The following is a 12,572-nucleotide window of genomic DNA, read 5'->3' as shown; positions in this document are numbered from 1 at the left end:
ACTGGAGGCCCCCACGCAAACTGTGCTGGACTCTGATCTGGATATCTGTGACCTTAGCCATGCTCTTGTACATCCTTGATTCAGTTGCACAAATCGTTCATTGTAATCTGTCAGTTAAGTGTACGTTACACAAATTAAACAATGACACATGGTGTCTCTGACAGGAAACATTGAATACCACTCCGTTGTTGTGCATTTCCTAAATGTGAGCGAGTATGTGATGGAGTGAGTTACAAGCCAGTTCCATAAGGTGGTTTGGATTTAAAAATACTGAATTAAACAGACAAAAAGGGATTCTGATTTACCATGCAAAGCTTGATAACTCCCAAAGAAGATAACAATAAAATAAACATAAAAAATAAACAATTAAAAATAGACTGCTTCCCAGGGCTTAGCTGAAGGATTACTGAATGTGTTTGACATGACTGGGTCAAAGAAAAGCAGAAAATAAAACCAGTTTTTAAGATTGAAATTCAGAGGTGTACAGAACATATATCTGTAGATCATTTAAAAACCCAAAGCAAAGTTCTGAAAGAAAAGGGTATAAAGGAAATTTAGACAATAAACACTGAAAAATGTAATGTTTTCTGTTACATATTAATGTTAATGTATTTGATATGCTTTGTGTTGAAAATGAATAACTTTTCATTTGAGTGGAAGTGAAATGAATGAAGGTCTGTGATTGGTGAATGTGCAAAGATGTTGAAACTGTTCTTGCAAAGTCATTGGGATATAATCATGACATTTTAAACCAGTGTCAAAAATTAATCTTGTCATTGTAGATGCTTAACGGAGCCTTAATAAGCATCTGGATTAACCTAGATCATCACTCCGCCACACACCTTCCAACAGAACGGACATGGAGAATCTGCTAAAACAGCTGGTGGGTACATACAATTTTTCATTTCTTAATTTCTATAAACCTGTCTTTGATATGAGTGAAATATTTTGACATAATTGAAAGACTCAAAAAAAATCTAAAGTTGTATAAAAGCTTTTTAATTTCTTACAGTATGTGATTATACTGTGAACCATCTCAAGTGAAAATGACTCAAAATTTGGCCAAATGACAACTATTTTTTTGTTGATTTTCAAGTCAAAAATTTCTGTAAAATTTACCAAACTGCTGAAAAAATGAACTCTGGAATATACAATATTTTTTTTATCCAGTAAATAAAATTAAGAGCGATATCATATGAACCATTGTGAATATCTTTGATCTTCTCTCAGATGTTGGGGAAGGCTCTGCTCTTTATCGTTGTTCTCGGTCTGGGCGGATCATTTCAGACCGGACTACACCTTACACTGATCAGCTCTCCAACTCCGGTATGTCCTTCCATTTAACAATCTGCCACCATTAATCTCTCTAAGTGTCTTACACAACATTTAAAACATTTAAAACATTTGGAAAAGTAACAGAACCAAAAAATAAATAAATAAATAAATAAAGAGAACACATTCAGACATTTTTTATGTTCACTCTTCTCAATATCTAAATGGTCCAAATAAAGGTGCCCTCCATGGTCAGGGATGGGACCTGGATGTCTTAAACATAAGGTGCACACTGGGCCCTATACAACCTGCTATGAGCCAATACGGGCCCAGTATATACAGTCACTTTGCATGGCTGGCCATCTGGGTCAAAATAACAGGCCCATGCCCATCTTGAATCCACCTAGCCCTTGTTCAACACATTAAGGCCCTTTGTATTTATGCTGTATTCATCCACAGTTCATTAAAAGCTACATAAACAGTAGCTGGACCCAGCGCTATGGTCAAGCTCCAGGAGAGAATACAGTCACATTCATCTGGTCCATGGTAACGTCCATATACGCGCTGGGTGCACTGATTGGGGCCATTAGTGTCCAGTGGATCACCAACCAAATGGGAAGGTGAGAGTTCCATGCTTTTCTTTGTTTGTTTTTTGGCCAGTATTTACCTAAATGTTTGTATATGTATTAGTCTAAGCCTTTAGCCCACTTTGTAGATAGAACGAGGGCCATTCATTCTGACTGATTACTGCATATTTTGTTTGAATAACTATTTCTAGACAATAAGTTCTAGAGGAACTTATTTGTAAAATTCACCTCTGTTCTTAGCTTGCTTCATTTGATAGTGGCTCTTACCTTGGTTCACTGTGGAGCCTGAGAGTGATACCTTTTACTATTAGTGCCTTTACGGTGCACAGATTGTGGACTTTAAATGGGTTTGGTCTGGAGCTGCTGCATATGATGTTAAGGTCATCATGCCCAAAGTGAGAGATTGTTATAATCAACCAACTAACCAAATCTAGTTGATATAGCAGTATTAATAACTAAAATGCACACTTTTAAACGCACACAATGACATATCACAGGCCTGTTTAAAGTAGTTGGTTGAGATGGAAATAAATACGAAACAAAATGTGTAACAGATCAAAACAAAATGTCCCCCACTGTCTCACTGACAGGAAGAGAGCAATGATCTGGAACAACAGCATCAACGTGATAGGTTTAGCAATCATGATCAGCAGCAAATTCACCAACTACTTCGAGATGATCCTGCTCTCTCGCTTCCTGTTTGGATTCACCTCAGGTATTTGTTTTTGAAGCATGTTTAAAGCATTTAAGGGTAAAACCTCCAGATCTCAATGCCTTTCAAAATCTATAGTTCATTGGTCGATGTCAGTGCGATGGTCTATGTTGATGTAGCTGGAATATAGAGTAAATACTGTGATGGACACTGTGTTATTAATTAATGTAATTTTATTCATTAGGTTTAGCAGGAAACATCCATGTCCTCTACCTTGGAGACTGTTCACCCAAAAGAATAAGAGGAATAATCACTCTTACTGTGGCTATTTTCTTGGCTGGAGGCAAGCTAATGGGGCAGGTCATGGGACTAAGGTGAGGCCTGACTTTTATTATGAAAATCAGAAACCTACTGTAGATGCAGAGATATCTAATGTTTTCCATCCTGATCTTCCTGCAGTGTAGCAAATGTCATATTATGAACAGTTTTCCTGGTCAATTATCATAGCCCTGCCAGGCCACTGCTAAACCAAGCCAAATAAAAAAGAAAGAAACCTGTTTAAACTATCATAAATCCAACTAATATATTTGAATGAATCACTGTTTCTACTCTATGTAGTTCATCAACCAATATTTAGGCCCAAAGTTTGCTTAGCTAGCATAGCTAGCATAGGGTGACCAGATCTGTATGCTTAGCTGAACCTATGTGGGCTTTTAGGTCCTTTATACCTTTATTTGCTACACAAAACATGGGAATTTCTTTTTTAATTCATCCGAGAACGTACGTTAACGTTTCGGCATAGCTGCTCGAGATGAGGGTGGGTACATGAGCTTTGCTTGATGTAAACAAGGACTACTGACGTGCAGACTGACCAATTAAATGTTTACAGAGAAGGTTATCGACCAATAACGGTAGCTCTACAGTCAGACCGTCCAATCAGAAGATTTTAGGCTACTTCACCACGCCCCCTTCTCAAGCGAACCAATCGGAGTAGGGGAGGGAGTTCACTAGTTTGTGAACAAAACTTCTCGAAGTTCTATGTAAGCTCTAGAAAAACAAAATCCCGGACGTTTGAGAAATTCCTCCTGGACATTTTTTAAAGTCTAAAAAAGAGGACATGTCCGGGTAAAAGAGGACGTCTGGTCACCCTAGCTAACAATACATGGAAGCAGGTTAGCATTTCACAAACTACATGTTTAAATCAACAAAAAGGTTGTTAATATTCACATAAACAAGTCTACATACGTCAACTTGAGGTAGGGATATAATGTTGATACTATGAACAATTTCAACAATTCCTTTTATTTCAATTAACTTATAGCTAAATACATTAGCCTCACAGCTTCAGTGAAAACCAAAGAAACAAACATCTGATACCAAACATGTCATGACTGTTTGACTACCTTTGCCTTCAAGGAAATATTGTGTACATATCTGTATTTGTAAAATAACAATCCCGGCTTTATACTGTATTCTAAAGCTCTGTGTTGGTCTGTGTTGCTCTGCATGCATCTGTCTGCTGTCACAGTGAGATCCTGGGTCGTGAAGAATTGTGGAATCTCCTGCTCTGTGTCCCCTCTGTGTTTTTCTCCATAATTCAGATGATAGCTCTGCCTTTCTTCCCCGAAGCACCGAGATATTTACTGATAGAGAAGGGCAACATGGAAGGATGTAAAAAAGGTACGTAGTTATTTAAATCTGTGTGTCCATAGTCAAGTTTAGCCATGAGGGGTACGAGCACTACACACAGAGATATACTGATTTTTTTCTTTCCAGAAATTCAGTGCATCACTAATATTAAGCTAGTGACTGTTTAGTTCCTTGTCAGAAGCAAAACAGTTTATGTAACTCTCACTCTTTCTCATGCACTCATGTTTAGCAGGCTAAGAATTTTCCAGCAGGGGGCAGTGTATGCAGTCGAATAGTTTTAGGTGCTTCATAAGAGCAGTGCTGTGCAGCATTGACAATCACAATTGGAGGTGTTAATTTAATCCTGAAAATATTACTATGTTATTATTTATATGTGCAGCTCTGCAGTATCTCTGGGGTCCCGGGGATTATAAACTGGAGATTGAGGAGATGCTGGTGGAGCAGTCGGCTCTGAAAGGAGAGCGCAGTAAAACTCCAATGGAGCTACTGAGGGACCGGAGCATGCGCTGGCAAGTTCTCTGCACGTTCGCCATCAATGGAGGTGTCCAGTTCTGTGGCATTGCTGCGGTAAACTACCTTTAGCATATACAACATTACATTACAAATTTCAAAACTCTTGTTAAGAGCATCTGCCAGATTTATTAAGAGAATCTTACTGAGTCTTTCTGCTCTGTTCCCACAGTTTAGCGTCTTCACCTTTAGTATCTTCCAGGAGGCAGGAATTCCTGTGGATAAAATCCGTTATGTCACACTGGGACTAGGAATATCTGAAATTGTAACCAACATTACATGTGTACGTTTACAGTGAAGTAAATTCTAACCCCCGAGAGTTTTACCCTTAAAAATGTTTTGGTCCAAGAACTGTGTTGTGTGTGAGTATATGATGTATGTCTTTGTGTCTACACACAGGGGCTGATGATTGAACGAGTGGGCAGGAGAGTACTACTCTGGACAGGTTTTGGGGCCATGGGAATCATTATGGCGCTGTTGACTGTCACTCTGGAGCTAAAGGTGACTGATTTTCACGATGCAGTAGGATGTATCAGCTAGTTCAACCCAGCTGTTGTTAGATCATAAGATGTGAACAGAAAACATACACAAGGAAAACAATTGTTCCAAACATAACAAAAACTGACCCCAAAACCCAATAGAAGTAAATTAATCTAACTTTAATTAATCTAGAGTGGGGAGCACAGCAAGGCAAATGAGTGTGCGTAGCCGAACTCGGCTGTGTTTCTAGGCCGCTACGTTACAGAAGGCCTTTTCAACGTGAAAGACCCTTTGTGTACAGCCTAGAAATGCAGCCTACATTTGAGGACACAACTGATGTAACCTTTATGGCCCACAGTTACCCACAATTCTCTGCACACATATGGAACTTAAATATACAAAAATAAACAATACAAAGTAAAAAAAATAGCACTTCGGAAGTTTCAGGAACAGGGTTTGTTTATCTTGTAAAGTGCAAAATAATTGATTAATTGATATATTTAAAAGTTTGTTGCCATATTACAGTACCAGAGAAAGCCGTGTTAGCTTAGTCATGTTAGTGCTATGAGGCAAATAAGACCTGGTGACATCACGACACAGCCTCCTTAGACCGTTCCATTTGTGCTACCTAGGACAATCCTACCGAGGACACGTCCTACCTTGGCTGCAGCCTAGGCTTTGGAACACAGCGAATGTATGTCACTTGTAATAAATCCACTGTAAATTTAGTTTTGTTCAGTAACTTGTTTAAAATGAATTCCAGTGGAGTCTGTAATCAAAAAATGTGTGTGTGTGTTGCAGTGGGTGTTTGTGTGTGTGTGTGGGGGGCGGGGGGTGGGGGGGGTGTATGAGAGTGTTATATTACAAAGATTACAGTAATGCTCCTAAGGGTGAAATGGTTGACATATCCACCATGATACACCTTTCCTTCAACCTCTCCCTGTCTGATATTCACAGGATTACTCATTCTGGATGCCGTACAGCACCGTGGGCCTCATATTCCTCTTTGTCATCTTTTACGGAGCAGGACCAGGTCTGATAAAACATGCAAACATTTACACCCTACCACTCTTAGTGTTGAATTAAGTCATTAACACAATCCATACGTTTGATGAACCCATTATCTGTCTTTGATTGACAGCTGGAGTGTTAAATTCTATCTGCCACGAGATCTTCATGCAGACGTATCGCTCTGCTGCATTCGTCTTCATTGGAATTCTGCAGTGGGGTGGTTTTTCCGTGTTAGGATTCACTTTCCCTTTCCTTCTGGTAAGTTTGCTGATTTCCTCCCAAAGATCAGAAATAGAAGTCTGCTTCTGGGTTCTGGGGCGGCGAGTCCACTTTCTCACAGACACTAGCATCTTCTTTTTGCCACGTTCTTTCAGACCCATTGCACAGAGTTGTCTCCTTGGATTGAAAGGATATGGGTGGCATGGTGGTGCAGCAGGTAGTGTCGCAGTCACACAGCTCCAGGGGCCTGGAGGCTGTGGGTTCGATTGCCACTCCGGGTGACTGTCTGTGAGGAGTGTGGTGTGTTCTCCCTGTGTCTTTGTGGATTTCCTTCGGGTGACTGTCTGTGAGGAGTGTGGTGTTTTCTCCCTGTGTCTGCGTGGGTTTCCTCCGGGTGACTGTCTGTGAGGAGTGTGGTGTGTTCTCCCTGTGTCTGTGTGGGTTTCCTCCGGGTGACTGTCTGTGAGGAGTGTGGTGTGTTCTCCCTGTGTCTGTGTGGGTTTCCTTCGGGTGACTGTCTGTGAGGAGTGTGGTGTGTTCTCCCTGTGTCTGCGTGGGTTTCCTCTGGGTGACAGTCTGTGAGGAGCGTGGTGTGTTCTCCCTGTGTCTGTGTGGGTTTCCTCCGGGTGACTGTCTGTGAGGAGTGTGGTGTGTTCTCCCTGTGTCTGTGTGGATTTCCTCCGGGTGACTGTCTGTGAGGAGTGTGGTGTGTTCTCCCTGTGTCTGCGTGGGTTTCCTCTGGGTGACAGTCTGTGAGGAGTGTGGTGTGTTCTCTCTGTGTCTGTGTGGATTTCCTTCGGGTGACTGTCTGTGAGGAGTGTGGTGTGTTCTCCCTGTGTCTGTGTGGGTTTCCTTCGGGTGACTGTCTGTGAGGAGTGTGGTGTGTTCTCCCTGTGTCTGCGTGGGTTTCCTCTGGGTGACAGTCTGTGAGGAGCGTGGTGTGTTCTCCCTGTGTCTGTGTGGGTTTCCTCCGGGTGACTGTCTGTGAGGAGTGTGGTGTGTTCTCCCTGTGTCTGTGTGGATTTCCTCCGGGTGATTGTCTGTGAGGAGTGTGGTGTGTTCTCCCTGTGTCTGCGTGGGTTTCCTCTGGGTGACAGTCTGTGAGGAGTGTGGTGTGTTCTCCCTGTGTCTGTGTGGATTTCCTTCGGGTGACTGTCTGTGAGGAGTGTGGTGTGTTCTCCCTGTGTCTGTGTGGATTTCCTTAGGGTGACTGTCTGTGAGGAGTGTGGTGTGTCCTCCCTGTGTCTGCGTGGGTTTCCTTCGGGTGAAAGTCTGTGAGGAGTGTGGTGTGTTCTCCCTGTGTCTGTGTGGATTTCCTTCGGGTGACTGTCTGTGAGGAGTGTGGTGTGTTCTCCCTGTGTCTGCGTGGGTTTCCTCCGGGTGACTGTGAGGAGTGTGGTGTGTGTGTGTGTGTGCCTGTGTTGCCCTGTGAAGGACTGGCGCCCCCTCCAGGGTGTATTCCCACTTTGCGCCAAATGATTCCAGGTAGGCTCTGGACCCACCATGACCCTGAACTGGATAAGGGTTACATATAATGAAAATGATTGAAAGGATAGACAGGTGTGAAGCAATAACTGGGCTTATTTTTCTCCTGTCTGCCAAATATTGCAGAAAACTGACGCAAATACAAGCTGGTTATTGTTGGTTAGACCTTGGGCACAAGGTTCAAGGTCTGACTCCTTGAATAAACAGCAATAAGCTGACTCTCAATAAATAAACCAAAATAAACTGTGTATTTTCTACCATTGCCAGGACCAGGTCGCTGTGTGTCCAGAACACACACCCCTCTCCAATGATTTACACCAAAGTTCATATAGTTGAATAGTTCAACAGGGTTGTTTTAACTCCACAACCACAAATAAGTCGGGGTTCCAAAGCTGGGCCGTAATTATCCACCAGATTTGAGATTCTTTGCTGCTTGGTCCATGGTTTTGTAAGAAGTCACTAGATTTTTTTTTACTCTAGTTTTGAGAACTCCTGTATCTCATGTGGTGTCCTCCTGTGATCCTCAGGCAACTCTGAAGTCCTTCAGCTTCCTGTGCTTCTCCTGCGTGTGTTTGACTGCCTCTCTCTTCTTTTACTTGATCCTCCCGGAAACGAAGGGCAAATCACCGATGGAAATCTCAGAGGACTTTAAAAACATCAGAGTGTGTGGCTCTTCCACGAAGGAGATGTGTTTGGAGACGAGGCTGTGAAAAAGTGTCTGTTGTGTGAAATAGTGCTGTGTTTCGCTGGTGAATAATACTTCACTGATAATGAATGGAAGGATTTCACAGTCTCCTTGCTGTAGGTTTTCCTCAAAGTGCTGCATCATACCTGCTAAAAGCCCTTCATCACAACTGACATAAGCCTGAATCCACATCAACAAAGCCTTGAGCTGTGAGCCCTATTCACTTTATAGTGCACTATTTTGGGTTCTGCCATTTTGTAATAGTGTCTGAAAACGTATAGTGGATAATTTTCAGTGCGCTCAAACAATCCCACAATGCACTGCAAAAAGTTGTGTACAATCCATGTACACTTGAAGATATCATTACCCATAATCCAGTGTGTTGTTTGGTGAAAACCCGCACAAGGTAGGGTTTGAAATCATTCACTACTGTCTTGAGTTCAGTTCCCTATAGTAGTGCACTATATAGTGAATATAGCCATTTTGAAGACAGGGTTGTTATATCCAGCCTTAGTCGCCATGAACGCTGTTGGAAGTTAGTGAAGGAAGGGTATAACACCTGGCACCTCTAGGAATATGTGTTTAATGATGGTTATATACACTATTGAAAACAATGGTGTTGTTTTTTTTTTTTTTTAAGAATTCAAATTTTTTATTTCATTTTTTTTTTGCATGGTGATTAATGTAGAATGTGTTGCATATTGTTCCATGTACCTCTTTTTGAAAACTGTATTATACAGCATCAGAATGATTAGATTTCTTTCTTTCTGGATTTCTTTCTTTCCTTCTTTTCTTCTTTTCTTTCTTTCTGTCACGAATAGCTGAGGGTGGACTGACGGAGGCGGATGCACATGCAAAACACACTGACTTTATTTTACAAAATATAACAAAACAGACAGAGACTAGCATAACAAACAGAAAAGAAAGACTGAGACAGAGAGACTTGGACAGAAGGACAATACATGGCGTGAACTAAACTGAGATACAGATACAGACAAACCTGGACTAAGATAACTAAACAGACAGAAAACTAAGCAAACTAACCTTGACACAGAGCTAAACAGATCTAATCCTGAACACAGAGAGCTAAACAGACTGAAATGTAATGACAGAAAATGAGAAACACAAGGAAGAAAACAGACAGAAAACAAACCAAATCGAGGAACAGACAGACTGAGCAATGTGACTAAGGAAACAAAACGACAAGACTGGGAACTGGAATGAAACGGGTACGAGAACAAATGACCGACAAGAGGAAGTGATACAAGGGGACTTAAATACTAAACACAGACGAGACGCACCTGAGACAGATAACGAGGGGGAGGAAGAAAGGCGGGACATGGGCGGAGACATGGACAACAACAAACAGAGCCATGTGCTAAGAGAGCACATGGCAGGGAAAACAGACATGACAGGAAGAGGGCGTGACACTTTCCTTCTTTCTTTCTTTCTTTCTGGATGTTGTAATTTCTTTCTTTCTTTCTGGATGTTGTAATTTCTTTCTTTCTTGCTTTCTTTCTTTCTTTCTGGATGTCGTAACAAGAGAAGCAGCATTTTGGTGCTAGAACAATTCTCAAAAAAGTGCAGTTTAAAACCACATACTATTGGTATATCTCCATATCTCCATTCATCTGAAGGACAGTTTCATAATGGAAACAATATATCACTGTGTGAATGGCTCTAAAAACTCTTGGTTCTGAATAGGATTTTTAAGAGCTTTTTTAATGCCAGTATTTCATGTAGCCTCATGGATGTTACTTGCTGGAATGTTTTTATTTTTCTTCCCCTATCTGAATTTTTTATGGAATTATAGTATTTTCAGTCTCTGGAGCAGAAAGAAAAAGTCTTAACACTAATGTTAACACTAATGTTTTAGATTCAGATTTGTTGCAGTAAACAAAGCCATGTAACCGTGCTGTGAAATTTACTACTCTATAAGCTTTTGTTTTTATTGCCTTGAGTAAAAAACTGCATCTTAACTTTAGAAGAGTGTACTATGTCTAGTTTAGAAATCTGTAACCGGAACTTAGGCAAAAGACAAAGCAGGACTGATGTAAAGATCTGGTTTATGCTGTAATAGGCTACAAGGCTGTTTGTCATGTACTTATCTCTGATTAATCTAAATATTTATGATATGTTTTCACTGGATATTATATTTTGATAAATTTAAATTAATAAAATATTTAAGTTCCATTGAATTCATATTTTTACATTTATTTTTTTCACTCGAAGGACACTTTTGTAACATTTGTAAAATAGTATTTAGCCACACTTCCTTTGGGATCTGCCACTTTGTTCCTGATAGAAACATGAACAGCACACTATTTAATAATATTCATTCATTCATTGTCTGTAACTGCTTATGCAGTTCAGGGTCGTGGTGGATCCATAGCCTACCTGGAGTCATTGGGCGCAAGGCAGGAATACACCCTGGACGGGGCGCCAGTCCTTCACAGGGCAACACACACACTCACACATTCACTCACACACTCACACCTACGGACATTTCTGAGTCGCCAATCCACCTACCAACGTGTGTTTTTGGACTGTGGGAGGAAAACGGAGCACCCGGAGGAAACCCACGCAGACACAGAGAGAACACACCACACTCCTCACAGACAGTCACCTGGAGGAAACCCACGCACACACAGAGACTCCTCACAGACAGTCACCCAGAGGAAACCCACACAGACACAGAGAGAACACACCACACTCCTCACAGACAGTCACCTGGAAGAAACCCACGCACACACAGAGAGAACACACCACACTCCTCACAGACAGTCACCCGGAGCGGGAATCGAACCCACAACCTCCAGGTCCCTAGAGCTGTGTGACTGCGATACCTACCTGCTGTACCACCGTGCCGCCCTAGTTAATAATATGTTATGTAAAAAAAAACTACTGCTGCAGTCTTCTTTGGAGTAGTAGCATTTGGAAGCACTTCTTCCTAAACGAATAGAGCTAAGCTGCTGTATATATGCAATACATGTCAATGTATTCATGGTAGTGACATCACAAGTATGTGTGTAGGGACTGTACAAACTAGTGGGCAGGTATTTACTGGAACAAAGAGACAATGCTGTAGTTCACAGCTTGACCAAGACTCCACTGCACTCCAACCCCAATTAGTTTTCCTTCCACTTCATAGTAATTCCAGAGACCTCCAGTGGGATCCCCTTCATTTCTGATTTCTTTTCAGAGCGTCTTCCCTCTTATCGACAGCTGCCAGACACCCCTCTGAGCTCAGCCTCATTTACAGTTTAGAAATATGCACTGGGCTTTAAGACTACCCTGATTAAGACCATGGCACTACCATTTTATCTGAGTCTATCCTTATCTCAGAAGAGGTCTGTACTGAGAGTTATGTTTATTTCTCATTGGCTCAAGAACACGGATATTGTTCAAGAAGTTCATTTTGTGACATATTTAACATGAATATAATGATATCCGATTGGTTGCAGTGGATGTAAGAGCTTGTGTACCAATGGATTACCACGCTCCTTATGGCTGTGATTGGCTAAGTGTATTTATACAAATGTTGACCAAACTTGTGCATATAGTTTGGTCTGGCTGTACCCAAAGGGAATGAAATAATTAAAAATTATTTTAGGTAGATATTTAATGTGTTCATATGTTCCCTGTGTTTGCTCGCTATCCGTATTTGCAGTACCTCTGCCTGGCCAATGGAGGGCGACATCCACCTTTAGGTTGATCCAGTTTGCAGGACTATATTTAGTCGTTGTTGTCATGACTTATCTGAGAAGATCTGAAACGAAATGGATTCTTTAACTTTGCTATTCCAACAATCTCAGCAGAAAATAGGACCCTCACAGATGCTGGAACATTCTGTAGACTGTATGCTCCAACATATCTGATTTATGATGATATCTATACAAAAGCAAAAGTTTAGTTTTGGACATGGACTGCCTGCATTGTTAGGCACCACTTGAATGATACAAACAGATTATTGTTTTTCTTTGACATATTAGGTGAAAAAACGATTTTTTTTTACAGTGCT

The 12,572-nt window shown here is 41.2% G+C and overlaps 1 protein-coding gene across 1 annotated transcript; it reads left to right on the top strand.

Moving 5' to 3' along the window:
• The first annotated feature begins 859 nt into the window (after positions 1-859).
• Positions 860-8,576, top strand: LOC136697930 (solute carrier family 2, facilitated glucose transporter member 9-like). Its single transcript, XM_066673276.1, has 12 exons — positions 860-883; positions 1,231-1,326; positions 1,732-1,892; positions 2,450-2,574; positions 2,756-2,885; positions 4,040-4,191; positions 4,541-4,728; positions 4,844-4,954; positions 5,071-5,172; positions 6,109-6,184; positions 6,293-6,420; positions 8,394-8,576. The coding sequence occupies exons 1-12, from the start codon at positions 860-862 to the stop codon at positions 8,574-8,576; spliced, it is 1,476 nt and encodes a 491-aa protein (XP_066529373.1).
• The last annotated feature ends 3,996 nt before the right edge of the window (positions 8,577-12,572 follow it).

The sequence above is a fragment of the Hoplias malabaricus genome, chromosome 5, assembly GCF_029633855.1.
Source record: "Hoplias malabaricus isolate fHopMal1 chromosome 5, fHopMal1.hap1, whole genome shotgun sequence".
Taxonomy (NCBI): domain Eukaryota; kingdom Metazoa; phylum Chordata; class Actinopteri; order Characiformes; family Erythrinidae; genus Hoplias; species Hoplias malabaricus.
The sequence above is the reverse complement of the archived record's forward strand: the minus strand, read 5'-3'. Positions and strand labels throughout refer to the sequence as shown.